General features: G+C 38.8%; 1 protein-coding gene across 1 annotated transcript in view; it reads left to right on the forward strand.

Annotated features, from left to right (window-relative positions):
- tmeff2a (transmembrane protein with EGF-like and two follistatin-like domains 2a) overlaps window positions 1-21,638 on the forward strand; it is a 133,386-nt gene that overhangs the window by 81,941 nt on the left and 29,807 nt on the right. Inside the window, exon 5 of the mRNA XM_072397882.1 lies at window positions 14,192-14,288. Coding sequence (XP_072253983.1) covers window positions 14,192-14,288 — 97 coding nt within the window. The remainder of the gene's footprint in view (window positions 1-14,191; window positions 14,289-21,638) is intronic.

Here is a 21,638-nt window from a genome sequence, read left to right on the forward strand (position 1 = left end):
TGGAGACCATATGGTCCAGTTGCCTTTTCTTTTTTTTTTAGCCCCGAAATGTTCACCTTCTACTCATATCCTTCATACACAGCTCTTCTTGCATTTTCTCCAGCTCTTTTCCACTCACCTGATGCGCTTCTCAATTCTCTATTCCCTGTATATCTCTAAAGCCCCAGCCAATCCTCTCTGGTGGTCTTGTGCACACAAGATTAGCCATTAGCGCTACCTCCTTAGCCTCTGAGACCAAATCCTGCTGCTCCTCACCAACAATCCGGCTGTCCAAGGCTCCACTCCAGAACTCAGCAATGTGAGATTGGCCCAGCAGGCTGGGGGCGAGATTAGAAGTGGCATGTTTGGGCTGACTGGGCAACCAGCTGACATTGTTGGAGTCTGTACAGAGTGGTTGCAGGCTGGAGGCTGACATTTCCTGAGATTTTCTGTCACCACTGCACAACCGAGCAAGCAGGTGATGGGGACAGAAGGGGCATTAATGTGCCAAAGTCGCCAGTGTTTGACGTTTTCAAAGGAGAGAGGGGCCATCTACAGGTGCACCTTCATTCTTCCAGACCATGCGTATACACGTTTTTAGATATAAGTAACCATACAACAAAACAAACAATTTCACAGTTTGCTTAGAAATATAATGATTTTGTATCTCATCATCTTTTCATGTTGTTGAAATGCTTATATGATGTAAATGATAATATCTTTCTTTGATATATTGTAACAGTGGGTTAATGGCAGGGGCATACCTCGCTAATAAGAGAGGGCTGATGCATGTTCCGCCACTGGTTTATAATCCAACTATTTATTTTTACCTGTTTGATTTGAATTTACAGAGCTGATTCTTTGTTACTTTTATAATTCAGCAGTTTTTGTTCTGTTTTTGATTACAGAACCGAGGTCACCAAATAAAACATTGTTTTGATATGCAAATGAAAAATGAAGGAAGTAGTCACATTCGTTTATGGCTAAACAAAGAAGTGGAAATCAGGTTTCTGTATGTGAATACCAAATTTGGCTTAATAAAGCTTGCGAATAAAATATGAAACGCAGATTTCTGACTTTGTGCATATACGTGTTTTTAGTCATGAAACTACACACAGTTTCATGCATGTGGTCCCTTCCCCTGCTCTCTGAAAGCTCTGTGAAATCATATTTGAATCTGTCAAAGAAAATAAGCTCAGCAAATTGCATTTGTAGCACAAATGCTTCTAAATGGCTCAGAGCACCAAGACGCTAAATGAAACTGGAGTTTTTTCAAACAACTGTTGTATGATTAAAGTCCATGAGGGCACAAAAATGTTCTAATAGCATCTTCCTACCAGAGAAAGAGAAACTGTTCTTAATATGTACTGCAGTGTGCAGGTCTATAAAGCAGTACTTTAACAGATCACCCTGTCTGTTTGAAATGTAAGTCCCAACATTAGATTGCATCCTGTACAGATGCCAATTTAACATATGAGTTACTTTTTTTAAAAAACTTGAACTAAACACAACAATGTAAATAGAAGGGTGAAGAAATAATTTTAATGTTTTTGAAAGAGTGAATGTTAGAGGAGGTGGTATTTCTTGCAGTCAACCAGAGTCAGTAAAAGCTTTATTATACACACTAACCCTGCCAAAGTGCCCGAAAGAACTGCATTTAAGTCCTCTCCAGGGGCACCACATGGCTGGCATTTTCATAGTAAGTATTAATATATGATAAATTATTTCAATAAAGTATAATATATTGTTGTCTCAGCTACATAGTTACATCCTTTTATTTACCTATAAATACTTTTGTTTTAGCAGATCCCCAACCTTCAGTAACCTTAAAACTACCCATGCTAAATCTAAAAAAAAAAAAATTCCTGTAATTTTACCAATTCAAACATGATCATTTCTAATCGCTGTTCAGGTTCAGGGATTCATACAAGAATAATAGCGCACATTTAAACCATGTCTCTGTGTCTTTTTGCTTTGTCTCCCTCTATTTTTCTCTCTAGAGAGAATTAAACAGAGAATTACAAAAACACATTATGCAGCTTTCTAAAAAACGAGTCAGGTAGGCTAATGCTTTAGAAAAATATTCTTAAAAGAAATAAAATGCTGCAGTCATATGCGACAAGATGATACAGTTCAGTATTTGAACACCAGAAAATGAATGACTTTTTTTCATGTAACATTGTGATTATTGGCTATTCATCAACTGAACAAAGGTCACCAGTATTGCTGCAGCCAGGCTGGAACTCTCTAATAATTACAACAAATTACTCTATATAGAATTACACTGCTGATCAAACGTAGCATTAGCTTACAGAAACAGTCATTAGTCAGCTGCTGTCTTGTTGTGCCATGTGGACTCACCACTTGTGTTTGCTGTATTACCAGCTTAATGGCACCACATGGATAAGCAGCAAAATATGAATGGATGCTCCAGATGGGAATTAATGTTACACTTAGTTTGTCTTTTAGCAAGCACAAGTAGGGATGATGGAAACCGTTCTTATTGTAGCTAGATTAGCTTGGTTGACTTGTCCTCAGGTCTTTTATAAGGGTAATATGATTTCTGATTATTTGCATACTGATAATAAGAGAACATCTACTAATGTTACATCGTGATATTAAGTTTTCACTGACTGGACATTAACATATAAGCTAAGGGGACAGTGTAACATTTGCATTTTTGTTGGAGAGATTAGCATCACCATCACTTTTTTGTTACAGTTAGCTAGACATAAAGAATGGGGGTAATGGCGAGCATGGCTTCCTTTTTGAGAAAGTAATCTAACTCTAACAGCATCTAATTCTCCATTAAAATTCAGTTGACTATTTTCATATTTAGGATCAAGAACAAATTGAAATTAATTGTTATATTTTATTAGCTTAATAGGTGCCATAAAGCATGTTTTAAACTGTTTGACGGAGCTAATGAGACTTTAGTTGTGTCTCTGCTGTTGTTTTATAGTTTGTGATGAAATCACTGCTTGGAGAACTGCAAGCCACACATGCCAATTACATTAGCAACTATACAGAGAGATATGATGCTGACAAGTCCCAGCAGTTTCAACAAAATCGTGGAGGGTGCGTTGACACATAGAGCCCAGCACATGCTTTCTCTAACCCTTCTAGACTTTTACAAAATCACAAACATGCAAAGTACAACACCAATTTTATACTCTTTAAAAGAACAAAAACGAGTAGATGTTCTTTTCAATATGTTTACCTAATCTTAAGCCTTTTTTCACACAGCATGTACAAAGTGTGGTCTGGTTTGCTTTTACTGCTTCATACTGCTCTGTTCTGTAAGGTCCAGAGCTTGAAAGAGACATTTTATGCCCCTCTGAACGGCCGATGTTGCTACAGAGTGTGTGTGTTTAGGACAGATGCTACAAGGTAGTTCCTATCATTTATTTGTCATAACATTTTTGTTCATACTACTACCATTACAGTGAAATGAAGTGGGTTGCAGTACCTGCTCAATGCAGATGTGAAGCACATGCCCAGGTGGTTCTAGTGGCCTATACAAGCCACAAAATACTTTTTTTAAAATTCAGAAGGACCACACAACATATAACAGTACACCACAATTTTTCACATGAGTGAATAGAAAAAGATAGGGACAGAAAAAGAGAAGGTGTTTGTTACTTGCCAGCTCAATCCTGTATTCTCCACATTGTCCTGGGGCTTGGAGAGTAAATATTACAAGGTTAGAGAGGCCTATAGCTGCTAGTGCGAGCTGAGATGGAAATTAATTGAATTTCCATCAAGCATGCTGATGTGAGATTATGGATAGGAAATTCAAAATCCTTGTGCGCTGTGTGCTGTGAGGACAAATAATGGAGTAAAAGAGGGAAGGACAGATAGACAAACAGAAAGAACATTGAGCAAATAAAGGAGATCAATTGCATTTAACTTTTACATCAAATTAGGAATGACTTAAGAACAAATAAAGGTGTGAATAATTTAGTGTCCTTGATTTTAAATTTCAAAACTCAATAGTCAATGAGTGTGGTGGGTCACAACTGTGACTTTGCCATAATGCATTAGTAAAATCCAACTTTAAATGGATGAGTGTCCCCCTTAGAAAGGAACAGGGTGCATTGCTGTCTCCATTTGTTATTTAAAGTCTAGTGTGACTTGCTTTGGGCAAGATGTGCATTTTCGGGGATTAAAAGTACATTCTTGCCTGGGACACAACACTGGAAGAGGCTGCTTACAAAAGGTCTGTGTAAACCATTGCAAATATGAAGGAAAAGGCACCAAAGCCGATTCCACTCCCTGCTGTTGGTGAAGCAATACACCATGAAATGCTTTTGTATGAAAATATTAAGCTGCTTTAAATTACAGATGTTACTGTATGAATTCTGATTTGTTTGGTATGTTTCTCTTGTAAAAGCTCGTGACTATTTCAGGGACTATGTAATAAAAAGATAAATAAATAAACAACCCATGAAATTACTCTCATGTAAGGAAAATAGTCAAAAACAGGCAGATATTGAGGCATACTGTTACTGTCAATGGACTTTTATTGAAACTCACCCGAAACTGCCCTTTGATGTGTGTCTGTTATGGAAAATTTAATTAATTTTTGTTTTGTGTATCCACTGAACACAGTGTCAAAAAACGGTACTGATGCCTTCACAGATTATTAATATTTTATTAACAAATACTGTGGGTAGCAGTATTTAGCACTCTTGTCTTAAAGCGTGAAGTTTTCTTGGTTCAAACCTGCTGGTCAGCTGAGACTTTCTGATAGAGTTTGCGAGGTCTCTCTTTCCATAAACATGCAGTACACTACATGGTAGGTTCACTGTTGTTTCTAATAATACTATAGGTATACTAAAGGTGACAGTCACTAATCTGTCACCTATTGTATCTGTCTAATCCACTCAAAGCAGGAAAAGATTATGATTTAAAACCATAACTCTCATGTTTAATTAACTGGGAACCTTGTTTATGGAATACCTTTCATTAAGACCTGTCTTTTCAATTGCCCTTTTTTCAAGATGGTAGTTGTAGATAGTTGTGCCTAGTTGAATCTGTTTCTAACACTCATTGGCTTTGGAAAAGTGTGTTCATAATGCAAGTTTTGCATATATGGTTTGAGTGCAAATTTTGGATTTTTGGATTTTGGGCACACCTTCAAAAGACCAAACTTCCAAGTTGGTAGCTTACCGGATGCAAAATGTGGTAGCTATAGTTACTGTTCTGTTCAGACCCACACCCACATTCATTTTAATATTCTGCTTAATCTGAATCTCTGAAAGTTTCACTGAATTTGTTGAGCTCTGTGACATACTGTGAGTAAAAAAATATATAATATAAAATATATTTTTTGAGGGACAGTCAAATACAACTGCTCAAAATTTGGTGTGTTCTAGTTGCCCAGTAGTTACCTGAGAAGTGAACTGCACTCCTATGCCATGATTTCAAACCATATAGAGCATTGCAGCTCACTTGATTTTAAAACAAAAAACATGCTTTTTAAACAATTTACACATCTTGTCATAGTAAATATATGTTATCTTTATTGATGTGATTTAAAGTTACCTCAGAAGTTATTGCTCACATTAAAACCATCCTGTTAGCAAGCTAAGCTAACGCTGGTTTGGCTAGCTTAGCGATGGGGCTGTCAATATTATCTTGTTGTGCTAAAATTACTTCTCAGTAACACATTATTTCAGGTGATGGGGTAACCAGCATAACACAGTGTGTTCTCTGTGTTGGTGACATTTAAGAGTGTTCAGAATAAAGGGATTTTGTGAAGGAATGTTCCATTAGCCGACTTTCCCTGAATAGGTGAAACAGTGTTTGAGGTTCTGTTTATGTACACTGTGGTACGGAAAAAGCAGAACATTTCAACAAATTTCCCCTAAATGGCTACCTCACTATCTAGCATGTTTAAGGTAGGATATTTGCGAAGAGTTTAGTTCACAAAAAATCCAACTGACTTCTAACCTTCATTAAGGTATTTCAAAGTCATTGTATTCACTCTAATACAAATGCTAAGATAAAGTCTGTGCATGTGACTCATACTCTCCACTGATAGCTGTCATTTCTGATTGGAGTGTGCTAAAACATAGACTCAGCCCATTGTAAACACACCCTTGCGAGGACATCACGCGATTCATGTTGTTGTCAAGTCAAACTTTGCCAAGCAAAATTTATTGTAGAAATAAGCACTCGGTGCAGCCCAATGGCATCAGGTTTCTCTGCTTCATGCTTTGTTTCACCATGCAATGATAAACAGTGATATTAACAATCAGTCCGTCATGAACGAGATGTACTAACTTTTCAGATATGCTGGTGGAAGAGGAACTTTGAACTCTGCCTGATCAGTTTAGCTGGAAGTCAGTTGGTCTTTCTTGCTTTCTTATTTAAATTATTTTAAATAAATAATTTGGTCTCATTGCATCCTCATTGCAAATGTACATTTGCCTTTTATTCACAGGCATGTAAGTAATCGCAATTATTTGCTCTGTGTCCTCATTCCAAACCTTAGAAAATGTGCCTTGGTGGGTTTTTTGTTATGCCACTGTAGTGCTACCACACACAAGTGTTTCTGTGCCAGTGCCCACAAAGCGTTTGATGGTATCATTACTTATATCAGTCATTATTGTACCATGCCTGATTCATTTTGTCATTTGCGTCACTGGAACAATCGCCCTTGGCTCACATGTTGAAGGAGCTTGGCTTCTCTTCATTGGCCTTATGGCTGACAAATGACTTTGTGAAAAGTGATATGGTCTCCGCAGCAACAGAAAAAAGGGAGGGAAAAAAAACGATAGAAATTGAATCCTGGCCTCTGTCGGTAGTCTCATCTGTCATCTTTTCAATATTGATGTCCATTATGTTTATGGATTATTTGCCTGTCCTCTGTTCTGTGGCCCCGCTCAGCCTGTCAGATCGGCCACTTGGGGCAGCAGCCCGTTGATAATGTCATTTTGATTGATGGCTTTCATAGTTTAATCGTCAGCACGGTCCAATTTTAATGGAGCTCCCCATACAACTGAGAGATTACATCTTAGATTAGTCAGAGTTCAAACTGTATGCACCGGTCGTAAGTGACGCTGACACAGTGTGACTGTGTGATTCTGTATCATCATGGTAGGCTATAATCAACTCTTCGGCTCATGTTCATTGCTTCCTGTATCACCTTTCATGGATCGCATGTCCTTTTACTGGAAGAGATCAGCTTTTGATAAGATTTATCACACCTGCCAAGAGAAATAATTTGGTTTAGCTGGCATTGTACATTTGTTTTGCTATTGTGTTTTTGAGTGGTAATTTATCCTGAAACAACAGTCCTGCACTTTAGGTTACTATGTTCAGTTGTACTACAGGATGCATTTGGGGGGTGCAGTGTCCTTATAGAGGTGTGTACAGATGTTTTGTTTCATTCATTCATTTATCAGTGAGAGCAACATTTTGTCTACAGGCTGTTTTACTGTTCTACTATTTGTATGAGAAGCTACAACATGAGTTAATCTGTACCAAATTAATCCTGTCATGAAATTTTGAACTGTTTCTGATGGTTTGATAAGTTGTGTTTGGCATGTGTACATCTTTGATATGTCATATTATGATATTTGCACATTACAATTACTCTTCTCCATATGAGCCAAATGAAGTACAACGGTCCACGTAGTTTGAATAAATCATTTTTAACATTTTAGCTCTGCACCAAGCCAGAACCTTCTGAAGGTTGATTTAGTCACTAAGGTGAGCCATGTGGGGTTTGTTTTTTTTTAGCAACCACACACAGTCATATGTAGGATATATCGTCCTGTGTCTCTCTTTCTCATCCCTCACCGCTCCCCTACATCTCTCCCCAGTGTGTTTGCAACCAAGGTCGTAGTGGTCCTGCTCTGTTTTCCAGGGGTGTGTGGGCTTCATTCATCATCCGTATGATAGCCGCACACTACAGTGCCCTAAATCTCCCGTCTGTGTTTGGGTGTGTGTCTTTGTCCGTGAAAGAGGGTGTGTGTGTATGTGGGTGTGTGTGTCAGTGTGGGTTTACTAAAGAAATTAACTCTTGTTTCCTCCATATGCTTGCTCAAATGAATTATTATTTGTCTCTGCTCTCACTAAAAGTCATTTTGATTACACTGATGTATCCACATACAGAAAGACGCCCCAGAATCCTACAGTACTTGTGTCTTTTTGTATATGCTATTGTCCATGCTCATATAGTGTAGAAAATGTAGTTGCACAATTATTTACTGACAAACAACACAAGATAGCGAGACAGTGAGAATGATAGTGTTAAAAGACAACAGCAACACAGGAAGATTCGTCCCACTTCAGTCAATAGTCATTGGAGGTACTTTTTGCAGCTGTTACAGCCTTGGGCCAATATCAATGGATCTATATCAGCTTGGCACATCTGGACACTGCAATTTGTCCACTCTTCCTCTCTGCAAAATGACTAAGCTTCTGTCAGGTTGCCTGGGGACTGTGAAATCTGGAACGGATTGGTACTGAGCTTGTTGTTTTTAAGTCATTGCACCAGCACTACTCTTACCATTTTAATTCGGGATGTTGAGTTTAGTTTTTAAGACTGCAGAACTGTCTTCCATTTAGTCCTCTGTGTACCATCACACAAACACTTGCACAGATGTCACAGGAGGTTTTTGAGTATCTGTAAAGCAGTGACAAGTGAATCGTCCCTGGAGCAGCGTCTTCCCTCTCAGCCATGAAAACTGGGCGCTCGATCAGAGGATTCATTATGGTTCTTCACTTTTGTCCCTCCTGCCCTGACATAATTGTTTTCTTTTTCTTATGTTAAGGGTTGATATTCTACACTTATTAGATAAGAAAGTGCAATATTACATCAATAATCCCCAAAGTGAAAATACACCGTTGCAGTATAATAGTAAATGATTGATTATTTAAATAAAAATAAGTAAGTACATGAAAAAGCAAAACAAAGATAACAATACCATGATCAGTCGTGCAGTCATTGTGGAGAATCACTGTGTAAGGCTATCACTGTGGGTAGAAATGACCTCCTGTCTGCTGCAGAGCACAAGACTTGTTTTCCATCATATATTGGTATGTATTATCCATATGGAGTGTGTTTGTAAGTTTCTTTGTAACTTGGGACATCTTTATAATTGACTTTTATGTTGTGGGGCCAATTCTCTGATAGATATTCGATTAAACTGACACCAAAATAAATTTGTGCAAGTAGAACTGAAATTAGCTGTGAGTGTTTTAACTGGAATGAGAGAGAGAATTGTGCTCACCTGGAGGCTCTATGGCTTCAGTTTATGTACATTTGCAGGAAATATCTTTTGAGAATCTTTTAGCCTTAGCTTGTCCATATGAAAAGCTTCTGATTCTCCAAATAGAGATCACTTGAGCATCTACTGCAGGTAAAATCCGGACTACTAATAAGTACTTAAAAAATCCTTTTATTAAGAGTTTGTACAGTTACAGAGATGGACGCAAGGCTCAGTACACTGCAAGCAAGCCTTCAGGGTGCATAACACTACTCCAATTAGTATGAATAATCAAGGAATAAATCTGCCTTTTTAAGGTCGCCATCAGATTGGTTTGCATTTCTCCTTTTGTCATCACATTAGACATCAGATTAACTTAGCCTCTTCTCTGATTTAACTTGCAATATTATCACAAATATTTTTTTCTAGTTTGCTATTTTGCTATTTACAGCCCATGTCCCATGTTCCATTTCACGGGTTAAAGGAGCAGGACCAATAAACTGGTGTGCTGCTCTTGGCAGAGTGACTGAGCCAGCTTCCACTGTTAAACCTGCATCTCACCAGTAGGGATGCAGGTTCAAATGCAGCAATTGTTGAATAGTGTTCTGCTTTGCCTCCATGTCAGTTTGTTTGAGTGTATGCAACATCAAGCTTCAGGAGGTTAAAGACACTCTATGACCCTCAGATTAAGGTCCACAGCACCTCTGTGTCTGATCCACCATTTTTTACGCCTCTGCCAGTTTATCTCTAATCCAGTTTATCTCCCCTTTAACTGACCATTTTCACTCCTTTCTGCCAAGTATCTTAATCCTACACTCCCCTTGTTTTCCTTCATAGTTTTAGCTTTGTGTTCTTTGCTCTACCCCTCCATGAAATGTTAAATTCACACAAAAAAAATACACATACATTTATTAAACCCAATTGGCTGAAACAAAAGAAAGACAGGAAAGATTTGTTAGAGATAAAAGTGAGGCAAGGGTCGTACTCACGGAGGAGACCAGTCAACCACTCTGGTCCGGGCATGGATCGATACTAGGTGATGTAGGAGCTGGCTAATCATTTCAGTCATTACCCAGCTATGTCCCCTGATCCCAGGGATTAGCAGACACAGAAACAGGGGAGATGTTGTGTTAGCGCTACATGAGACTATCGGGGATTAGAGAAGCAGAAAACACTCCTTGTCCCCAGGTACTTTTGGTAATTGTGCCTGCATAGCTGCAAGTGAGCACCTGGGAGAGACAAGTGTGTGCATACAATATGTGTTGGATGTGCTGTACGGGTGGAGAGAACAGAACGAACAGGAAATTGAGACAATGTTGGCATTTGCGTTGTGCACATACGTGTGTGCGTGTAAGAAAGTCAAGCGGTCGATCCTGAAGCGTGTATTGGCTCCCCCTCTCTAACTCCCTCTTCTCTCGTGTGCAGTGTAGGAGAGAAGAGTCGTGGGAGAGCTTACATGCTTGCTTGCCCACAAACCTTTATGTGGAGCCGTTCATTTGACAGAGTACAAAGAGGGTAGAGAGAGGCAGGCTTGCTATGGTGCCTTCAAGATTTGGAAATTGGTGTGGTATGTGTGAGAATGTTACACATAAAGACGTGGAGAAAAAGGGTGGGGTGTGTCAGGGACGTTTGCCTTCAATTAACCAATGTGTAGATGATGCAGGAAGAACTCTGCTGACACAGACTTGGTCGAACACAGAAACCTTTTGACAACCTGGTCCGTATCAAAATTCCTGAAAGCCCAAATGTCTAATTTGTCTACTCTAATCACTGTGGGTGCTGCTCCTTTTTAAGTAGGGTAAAACTTTCCCCTATTTGGTAACCCTGAAGATGCCCGTCTCCAGGCGCATGGCCAGAACATCATGTATACATCTCGAGTGAGCCTCCCCTGCACACCCATGACTGAGGAATGTGTTTGCTTCAAAATGTCCATATTTTACTATATGCATTTCTTACTTACACACACACTTTCTCTGATGCTCTTTTCGAACATCTCTTAAGTATCAGACACCACAAGGGAAATCACACTCATGTCAGTGGTCACAAAGTCACAATTGGCTAATTCAATAAGCTGCAGTCCTGGTACTGAAAGCACCCTAAAAATCTGACAAATACGAAGTCCATATGGATAAACTGCCATGTGCTGCTGAATATTTGGGGCCTTAAAGGCACATTTTATTTACAGCATTGCTTCCTTTTATGTGTTTTAAATGGGAACTTTGATGACTGTTTACATTAAGATCGATTTACTGGCCATAAGGTACACAGCGTAAGAGAACTGTGTATTACATACATTCTTTGTGGCTCAGTAGGAAAATCTGAAATAACACCCACTAAGGCAGAATATATATATATAAGTTTAGGACTGGCTAGAAACTTTGGATGTAAAATTTGATTAACCTGACATATACCACAGCAGGGAGACTCTAAAGAAAATATTCTTTAAATATATGTCTTTATAGTACTTGACTATTATTGGAGGCTAAAAGTACTCTGTACATGGCAATATAAGGACATGCTTTTATAATCAATACATTATTTACTAACTGAACACAAAAAATGTGAATGACGTGATGAGGTATAAATAAAATGCTCATGAGCATTATAATAAAACATGTTGTCTCTCTGTGAGATGTTGCACAGTTCAACAGGACCACCAGCTCAAAAACACCAGGAAATTTGATCAACATCTCTCCAAATCCCCATTTACACAACTCCTTATTGAAGGGTTTATTTATTATGTCTGTTGTGATGTGAGCACTAAAATACATCAAAACCTCTAACATTTGGTACAAAGTTGATTTGGTGGGACAAAAGAAAGGTATGACCAACACCATGCGCAGGAGCAGCAGCAGTAAGTGCTTTGAACCTCTGGATCTTAATACTGTTCCAGAGCTCAGGGTTTGAGTCATAGGAGTGCAACAACTAGGTCCACATCAGCATCTGAAATGGGACTGAGTGCACATTCATTGTGTCACATAGCTGTTTCGGTACTTTTGATCAAAGCAGAAGAGCACTTCTTAAAAGCCAAGAAAAGATTCACAAAAACACTGCAACGTGAAGTGGGATGACTGTGGAGCAGGTTGATGAGCCAAGTTATATGTTCCTCTGACTGTTGCTTTTTGCTACCACTTACTTTTCCAGCCTTATGTTGCCACAGTCCCAACTATTTTGAGACATTGCCACCATCAAATTCAAGATTAGCCACTGTTTTTCATTAAATAGTAAAATGTCTCACTTTTTATGCATTTTCTTCTTTCTATCATGAAAAAAATATATATTGGTTTATGAGATTTGTAAATCATTCCATTCTGGGTTATGTCCCAACTTTTTTGGAATTTGTTTAGTAATATGGGAAATGTTTTCTTTCTGCCATCGGTATGTTAGACTATTGCACTTGGTTTATTAATTAGTGTATCTTAGGTTTGAGATTGTAAAACTTGCTAAACAAAAGCAAACTGAACTTGAGAAAGCAAGTACAAAGACTCTCAATTATTCAATTCAATTTAGCGGCTTAGTCAGTACACTGTTTAGCTGTTTAATTGTTCTGCTAACTGTTACTGTCAGGGCTTTAAAGAGACAGGAGTTGATGTTTAATAAAGAAGGTGGAATTTACATGATTCTAAAATTATACATGCATATTAGGTGAAAAGGTTTTTACCACAAACACTCACATGATTTGTTATTCAAGCCCCATTGGCTGGCTATATGGAAATGTTGTTTCACCTTGCCAGTCAACTTGCCAGCTCTGTGACCTGAAGGTAAAGATGTGAATAAAGAATGCACATCTTTCCTCATGACTGCAAACGTTCAGTACTCGTAGGATACGCTGCCTCACTGCTGGGGCTGCTTTTGAACACCTGCAGCTTTAGACACGGCTTCAAAAGAAAAAAAAAGGAAAGCACTGAAAACAAAACAAGGTTTTCAAAAAGAGCTTAAGGGAACCTTTCTCATCTGTACACTGCATTGTGGTTTTGGTCACAATCTAAAGAGATGAATGAAAGCTGTTGGAATAATGTGACTCGACAGCGACAAAATCCAAGCAGAGTCGTGCATGATGCATCTCACACATGTGAGCAAGGTTCATCAGTCAAAGAAAGTAAACTTTACGGACTTTGACCTTTCAGTAAGAGTCAGAACCAAGAGTGAGAGAGGGAAAAAAAATCAGGTTAAACCTCACTCTCAGAGTTTGTTCCAATTCAATCCAGCGTGTCACAAGGTATCACAAGAAATAACAAAAGTTTCAGCGAGAAAAAAATGAAAGACAACACAAGGGGCGATACAAGGTGGCAGCAGTGTGGGTGTCTGTGCATGCATGTGTGTGTTGGGGAGATTAAAGATGTGACATGGGGAAATGATGCCAAGTTCCACCTCTTTCTTTTCTTTTCCCTAGTTGTTCTCATGGGCCCTAGTAAGTTTAAAAATAGAGCTTGTCTAATAGAGAAAAGGGCCGAGGGGGGAAGGAGAAGAAGAGCGAAAGCGTGCACAATCTGAAGGAGTCCTCTGTGGTAGTAGAATGCAATTTGAGATTGGCCAGATTGCTTTTTTTGCCTCCCTCCTTCTCCCCGTCGGCCACTCATGAGGCGTGATATGCACTGGTGGGGTCCCTAAGCCGCTATCAACCCGACGCCAGTGCCCACTCTGCCGCCAAGGCGTCGTCGCACTCACAGCACGAGAAAATCAGCACGATGAAATAAAAGAGGGACTCAGAAAAGATCAGCAGGGATTTGAGAGAAATAGATGAGAGTCAGGCGAGGGAATGGAGCAGGGTGGAGAACGGTGGTTTGAGGGAATGGATGAGGGAGATAGCTTCGTTGGGATTATGGCAGGATATGACAGAATGTAAATGCACTTCAGTTGACCCAGTGCTGATAACTCACGGTCACACTGCATTGTGAGAGGTGCACTGTCACAGGTTTGTGCTACAGGTTTTTACTTCATCTGTTTGGTTGGCGTCATATATTTCTTTTGTCTCTTTCTTTTGCTTATAGGAGGAGAAGGTTCAGCTGAGACTGGGCAGAAGGAAACATCCACCTGTGACATTTGCCAGTTTGGGGCAGAGTGCGACGTGGATGCGGAGGACGTTTGGTTAGTTTGCCCACACAAGCACACATACAAAATGCTTCAATCCACCTTTTTCTGCCCAAACCCTGTGATGCCATTCTTCTTATTTATCTTCTTTCAGCATTTTCAATCGAAAAAAAAACATTTGTTTAAATGTTAGTCTGAACACAAAAAATATAAAACAGAGCTCTTCTTTATCCTAACACGCCCACTGCTGAACACCCGCTGAGGTTTTAGTGCATGGCTGACCATTTCATTTAACCTCAATTACTAGAGCAGGGCCGGGAGAGAAAGGAGATTTTCGCTTATTCTGGAAATCCAATTACTATCCTTACAGGACTTGGCAATGTCAGACCAAAAATGACTTTGACTCACACAGGAAAAACTAGTTCAGTCACGAAATAATGTTTGTCATAGATTTAACCATTTATTGCAAATGAGATGTTTTTGGCTTGCTCGTGTGCCTCAGTGAGCAGATGAAAGAAAAAAAAAAGAACATCCTCAGGGGTACATAAAAAGATGTGTGAAGAACCCAATTAAATGGAGACTCAACTGGTGAACCGTTCCAGCACCAGAATCAGTGTTTTGTGCAGTGTGTATGAGACTTAAATTAACCAACTCTGCTGATTTGCTGTGGACCACAATATAGCTGGTATCAGCAAAAGAAAGAAATCCCAGATGTTTTGCTAGAAATTAGAGGTGCCCTGAGAGTATGACTCTATCAGACTGCTTGATGTAATGGAAAGATAATGTACCCTGGTGTACAATATCTGTAATGCCAAGGAATGGCTGCATGATGCATTTTGAGCTCTGTTACAAATACTAAACAGCAGGAGTCCACTCCTGGTGAAGCTACCCACTTTCGCAAATGCACCTTAATATGCTACTAAAACACAGAAATTGATTTATTGGTAATTCCTTAATCCCCTCAGGGAGAATTCATAAAATCACTGCAGCACAAAGTACAGCCAATGGTTTGTGCGCACAGAACTGAAAACGTTAAAGAAGATGAAGCCTCGAGCATATTTAGCACAACCTATAATAAAAACGATCGCAAAATATTGAAAGGAGACAACAGACGAAGTCAATAATGCATCTTGTTCAAAAAAATTCTTCACTTAAATACTTTAACAGACATGAGTATTTCAGTGTCCCTTCTTGTAAAACAGAAACCATAAGTACCCTTTAATCTTTAAAATGCCCCAAGGTGTTTTGATAAGAATGCTTCTGGGGAATAATCAGGCAGGTAATTGCAACCCAACAGACGGTAATTTTCATCAAACAGCAGTCAACAATCGGCGTTGTATGAGATCATTTTGATTAAAATGACAGGTTAGTCCAATCAAGCTGCAGCTGGTTTTAATCAAACAAACTGTCAGCTAATCACAATGATTGGAGAGGGGTGACTGTAATCAAAGACCAGGTGACTGCAAAGTGTGTGTTTATACTGCGTTATTCTGATTTTCACACAAACAGGTCCAGATTGATAAATCATTTTCATCTCTAAATTATTTTAGACTATGTTTTAAAGGAATAGTGCAACATTTTGTGAGGTCACTGTCTTTTATAGAATTGTTGCCGTTAATCTTATGATAGACATTAAACATCTTTTGTTAAGTCCTGGAAGGCAGATTTAACCAGAAGACCAGGATGTTTATTTCTTCTCCTTTACTGCTCATTTGATTGGAAGCATGTAAAGCTACTCATGCATTTGGCACATGTATTGTTTCTTTAAATTGATCTTTAATTGGGCTTGTTCTCTCCTTTGGTGCATTATATAGCTTTGTTGTGCATGTAAAACGCCTGTACAATTAAAAGGCCCAACACAGGGAATAATTTCTTTCTACAAAACACCATCCATCCATCCATTTTCTATACCGGCTTAATCCACTTTAGGGTTGCAGACGGACTGGATTGGGCGAGAGGCAGGGTACACCTGCATATCCTGAATATCTGAAATGCCTCATCACATATTCAGGCTTTTCTTTCTTCACTTGTTTATATCACAATAAAATACATTTGCTGTTCCACACTCCACAATGTTTTTAAATCCTCTGACCAATCAGAGCAGGCAGAGCAAAAATTAAACCTTTAATTTAAAGTCACACTGCAGCACTAACCAGTATGAGAAAAAAATGTTTTGGAACATTTAGGCTTTTGAAATATTACTTCACATTGAAGGTGTGACAATGCGTTGATTCTAAGATAAGGACATGAAAGATTTGGTATCACAGATCATATTGAAAATTAAATTTCATTTTCAAAGCAATGAATTATCTTTTGATTTGAAAGTGAAATACTCTGCTAGCCTTATTGTAATATGTTTGAAGATTTGGTTGGGGTTTTAAAGCCCACATGTGGGCATACTTCAGATTTTATGAACTTACACTAAGATCTGTCTTGAAAGCATTCATTATTTTGAGAATGCAGCTGTTCTCAGGTAAGATGTTAACCACCTACCCTGATTAAAGTCTGCAACTTTAAGGAACATAGCCTGCAATCAGCAGAGAACTGAGGAGATGCTATCAACTTTGCCCTCCAACGTAGGAAACCACTGAGTGGTGCTCTTAAGCAGAAGGATCTATCTCCAGAAGTTAATTTTGGAGGCCATAAAACAGCTCATAGATCTTTATATCTAGGTGGACTCAGATCGCTTTGTTTTTGTGAGAAGGTGTATTATTCAGGAGAAGAAAAACTGGATCAAAAGGGAGATCAGACTCAAATTGTCTGTGTAGCTTGGCTAACAGATATAACAACAGAGCTCCAACCAACTGTACCTGAAGACATAGTGCATAATTGATCAGAAAGGTGCCAGAATCCAACTTCACAGTTTCGCCTGAGAGTGCGAACCTTATTTCCTTCCTTTGGTCAACGCAATGGAATACATCAAAGGAAGATGTATTGTGACTTGCTACCTTTATTCTCAGTTGTCTTACATTATAGTGTGTTACAGTGGTTGTAGCAAGCATTTTTTTCCACTCAGTCCAACTGTAATGGCTTAAGCCATTATTTGGCAGATATAGCATGAAGTCTGAACTTGGCAGTGACCCATCAGTACATATTTTTGTACTAATTTTCCTTTGGCAATTTCTTTTCTCTGTGGAAAAGGAATATGTCCGCCAGGTTTAGAATCTCACTTAAATAGGTTTGATTGGCTGAGTAACTTTGATTTGAGAAAGAAGTTTAGTTATCAGTGAATCAATAAGCAAGAAACTGTAAAAATTATCTTGAGATGTTGAGACTCATCTTAACAACTTGTTTTACTTTTCAAATGGCGGACGCATCTCAGGACATTTGTTGCTTACCACACTTCTCTGTTTAGCCCAGCTGAAAAACAAACACTCTGCATGCTCTTTGCATGGTTGCGTAAGGATTCCGTAGCCTAATTATCATGTGTATGGAACTCGACAGTATAAAAGTAAGCATTCTGTTATAATGAAGGGTTCTACCTGGTCATGTTATGCATTTGGTAGATGCTTTTATCCACATACCTTTCATGCAGGGGAGAGGTCAGGATTTGAACTCTGGTCACTCACATGCAGGGCAGCAATCTTAACACTACACTATCCAGTCGTCGATCATGAGAAACATGCTATTTTAGCTCATTTTTTTCCTATTAATTCCATTTGTCTTTTTTTGTGAATAATCTGAAAATTTATATTTTTCATTCTTCCAATGGATTCAGACAAGAAAAATATGGAGCTGTGGTCAAGATATTATAGCTGGGTGAACCCCTCTTAGCAGAATGCTGCATTTGTCTCTGCATCAGCCTGCAGCAAAGAGCTCTAGTACCCACACTCCACCCTTATATAACTCTCTATAGTCTGTAGACAGGCAGCAGGCAAAACAGACCAATTTGCCCCAGAGGGATCAATAGAGTGTCACAAAAACCCATTTAGATCCATTTGTGGTGTAAACCTGTAATTACCCCCAAAAAGCCATGCTTTCAAAGCCATCAATAGCACCCATCGGTGTTGATAGAATTTAAGGAAAGAAGAAGCAGATAGCGAGCCAGTCTAGAAGAGGGGGCTGCACGGACACTTACTGCGTGAATGCTGGGGTGAGACCTGAGAAAAGAGTGAGGGTTTTTTCAAAGGCAGCACTTGTGTTCATACTGAGGCCCTTTCTGTGGGGAGCATAAAGGAATTTTAATGGAAATCAACAGACAAAGAACAAGCCAAAGGCCAACAAGAGGGGCTGGAGAGGGCCTTTACTGTGTTTGAGCTGGCTCATGCAGGCACAGATACAGTATATGCTTGTGTTTGTCGTCATTTTGTTTCTTTTGCCGTCAGTTTGCTTTCTTCAGTAGTGATTTAATTTCCTTTTAAATAATTTCTTTGAAGTTGGAATTTGTGGTTTTTAATTTCTCTTTGTAGTTTGTTTGTGTCAAATTGTGCTTATTTTGCATCAAGTGTGGTGGCAGACTTTTTTTTAAGGAGGTTTTCAGACTTTTTTTTGGGGGGGGGGGTTTGCCAAGTCATAATTTTGCATCTGTTTAGTAAGGTTTTTATTCTTTTTGTATCCATAGAGTGTTGTTTTTCACTTTTTGTGATCATTTTGATGATGTTGTTTTTATCTCTTTCTGGAAACTTGAAGTCTTATATTAGTAATTTATTTGTTGTTGGATTGATGCCTGTGTTGTTGTTTTGTCTTTCGTTGTTGAGATTTTGCATCTTTGTAGTCACTAAACATTTTTTGTCACTAAAGAAGAAATGCTAAGAGTCACATCATCAAACAGAGTCTGATCCAGAGGGTGGACTATAAAGCAGTTTCAACACATTTAGGCTCAACTAACCCTAAATGAGATAACAGCAGTACTACAACAGTAATTATGATCTTTCTTTTTAAACTTGGGTTTTACTCTTCATGCTGTGCGTGCTCATGTGAACATTGTTTGACACTTCTTCTGCATAAGATATGTCAATTGTCTGAGATTTCATTCATAAGAAGACCAATTTGTATGAATGGAGGGGTGTGAAATATAAAACATCATTAAAAACAAACTAGTTTTTGCTACATGCTTGCTGTTGATATAATGATAGCTGCACTTAAAGTTCTTAAACCTTTAACTTGGTAAAAAGCACATTTCAGCTTTGACAGGGTCCGTTAATAGCTTGTAAACCACATTAGTGACTGACCAGATCAAAGTGAAATATTGTTGGTTGAATATTCTCTGATATACAGTTCTAATTTATTTTGTGAGTCAGAGATGATATCAGCAGTATAAAGTGGATTTGTTGGCAAATCTTGACAAGATATAGAAATGTTGATGACCCATTCTGATTCAAAACCTGAATGCTTGGTTCCCTACATGTTGTTTTGCTGTAACTGCAAACCTTCTTTGGTGTGTAAAGAAATTTGGATTTTTTATTTACCGTTGTTAAATGAAGGTGAGTTGTTGATTCACCATTCTGGTTCTGGTCAAAAGGGGAGATTTTTAATTAGGATAAAAGTCCATGTTTGGTCAAATATTTTATAGATTACATAGTTATTGAAAAGATGCTGCTGGCACAACACTGCATTGTGGCTAAATCGGCCAATTAGAATGCGGAGATTGGATCAACATCTAAATGTGGTACTCGGACCAAGTTTTAAAAATGCTGAATCATTGATTTTCTGTTAGTTCAGCTATCTTATATTTGTTAAACATCAATTATGCGCTTTAAATGTTGTTACAGTGTTAAACTTCAACTGCCGATATCTTGCCTGATGACATTTAAATGTTGTTTGAGTCTAAGTATGCTGTCTGGGATATCACTAAGACAAGAATCAGGGAAAGTCTGTTGTTTTTTTTGCTAGTATGTAATCTGAAACATTAACTGCTCTGGAACAGTTTAGAAGTTAAGTTACCAGGGTGATCTAACTGGTTAGAATTGAACCATCTTCATGACAATTAATGTCTTAACTGGTTGCATCTGTGAAAGTGTGGATATAAGGCCTGCCTAGTGAGGTTAGCAGGAATTCTCAAGTTGACACAAAACCTAAATAAGGACAACAGGCTGCTGATATTCTGAAACACAAATCCTTAGTAAATGCTGGCAGAGTAAAAAGGGTTCAGTGGAGGTCGGGAGATGGTGGATACCTGGCATATGTCACGGTTAGGTGGTGGAGGCAAGGAAGATGGACCCAAATGCAGACATGGAGCAGGCAGGAGGTAACAGAAACTAAACTCAGTTTATTGGAAAAGTTTTAAAAAATGGTAGGGAAGCTGGAACACCAGAAACTATGCTTGAAAAAATAACCAACCAGATTGTAACAAGCCGCAGTAGAACAAGAAACAAGAAGAAGTGACGACGGAATCTGACAAAAAGTGGAGACAACTGGGAGTTTAAATACTGTGGCGAGAGTGATTAGTGAATGACAACAGCTGAGCATAACTGATAACAGGTGTCAGGCGTGGAGCTGATGACCAGGCAGGAGGGAACTGAGGAAAAAGGTCAGGGAAATGGCAAAACTGAAACCAAACAGAACTGAAACAAAATACATCAATCATGACAGCATAAGAGCTGGCTGATGGGTTTGATTGGGTGGAGTGATGGTTCACTCAGGGTAAACCAGGCAAGAAGAACAGGTTTTATTAACTAATTAACTGTAAGACTGGTGGAAGGTTAAGAATTAGAGCAAGGCATATGAACAGGCCACAGATAGCACAACAATCTGTTCTTGTATGGCTAGTACTGGGGTCTTAGAGTGGAGCACTTACGCCTTGAGCATGAGGTTGTTTACAGAGAGAGCAAAATGAGAAGGCAAAGACATAAAGACACAGAACACATCACTCTTAATGAAAGATAGAAAATAACAAAATTTCTAACAACGGGTTGGAGTCATGGAGGGAGGGATGGTTACAAAGAGCAAGAGTACACCTCGTTTAAGCCCAGCACGCACAGCACAGCAGTGCTTCGCATACATTAATTTATTTCTGGCAGCTCACTACAATAAAACTTTGCTCTCCACAAATTGAATTTCTATATTTGGAGGTGCTCACTCTGCTCTTGCAGTCTCTCCCTGATACGCTACCAAAACAGACACAGACATACTGCGTGACTTCCTCTCTCAGAGCTTTTACCCTGCAGTCACATCACAGTATCTACGTTTGAGAATTGTGGCTGCACTTTCTCTGCTTAAAGACTTGAACACTTAAAGATCAATCTATTTTTCTTTTTAATTTGTTTTTATTCCTTTGAAAAGCACCAACCGTAGACTGTAAAGCCAAGAGACATCACGGCTTTGTAAAGGAAAACTTTAGATTTCTAGGAGGTGCTTGAATGGCCACAACGGCTATGAAACAAGATTTTTTTTCATCAGTAATTCATTAGAAATTACCATTATTGAAATACAAACTGTAGAAAAGTGGTAGTGGTCCTCTGAATGACT

Source organism: Leuresthes tenuis, unplaced genomic scaffold (assembly GCF_036924035.1).
Source record: "Leuresthes tenuis unplaced genomic scaffold, fLeuTen1.0.hap1 SCAF_12, whole genome shotgun sequence".
Lineage (NCBI taxonomy): Eukaryota > Metazoa > Chordata > Actinopteri > Atheriniformes > Atherinopsidae > Leuresthes > Leuresthes tenuis.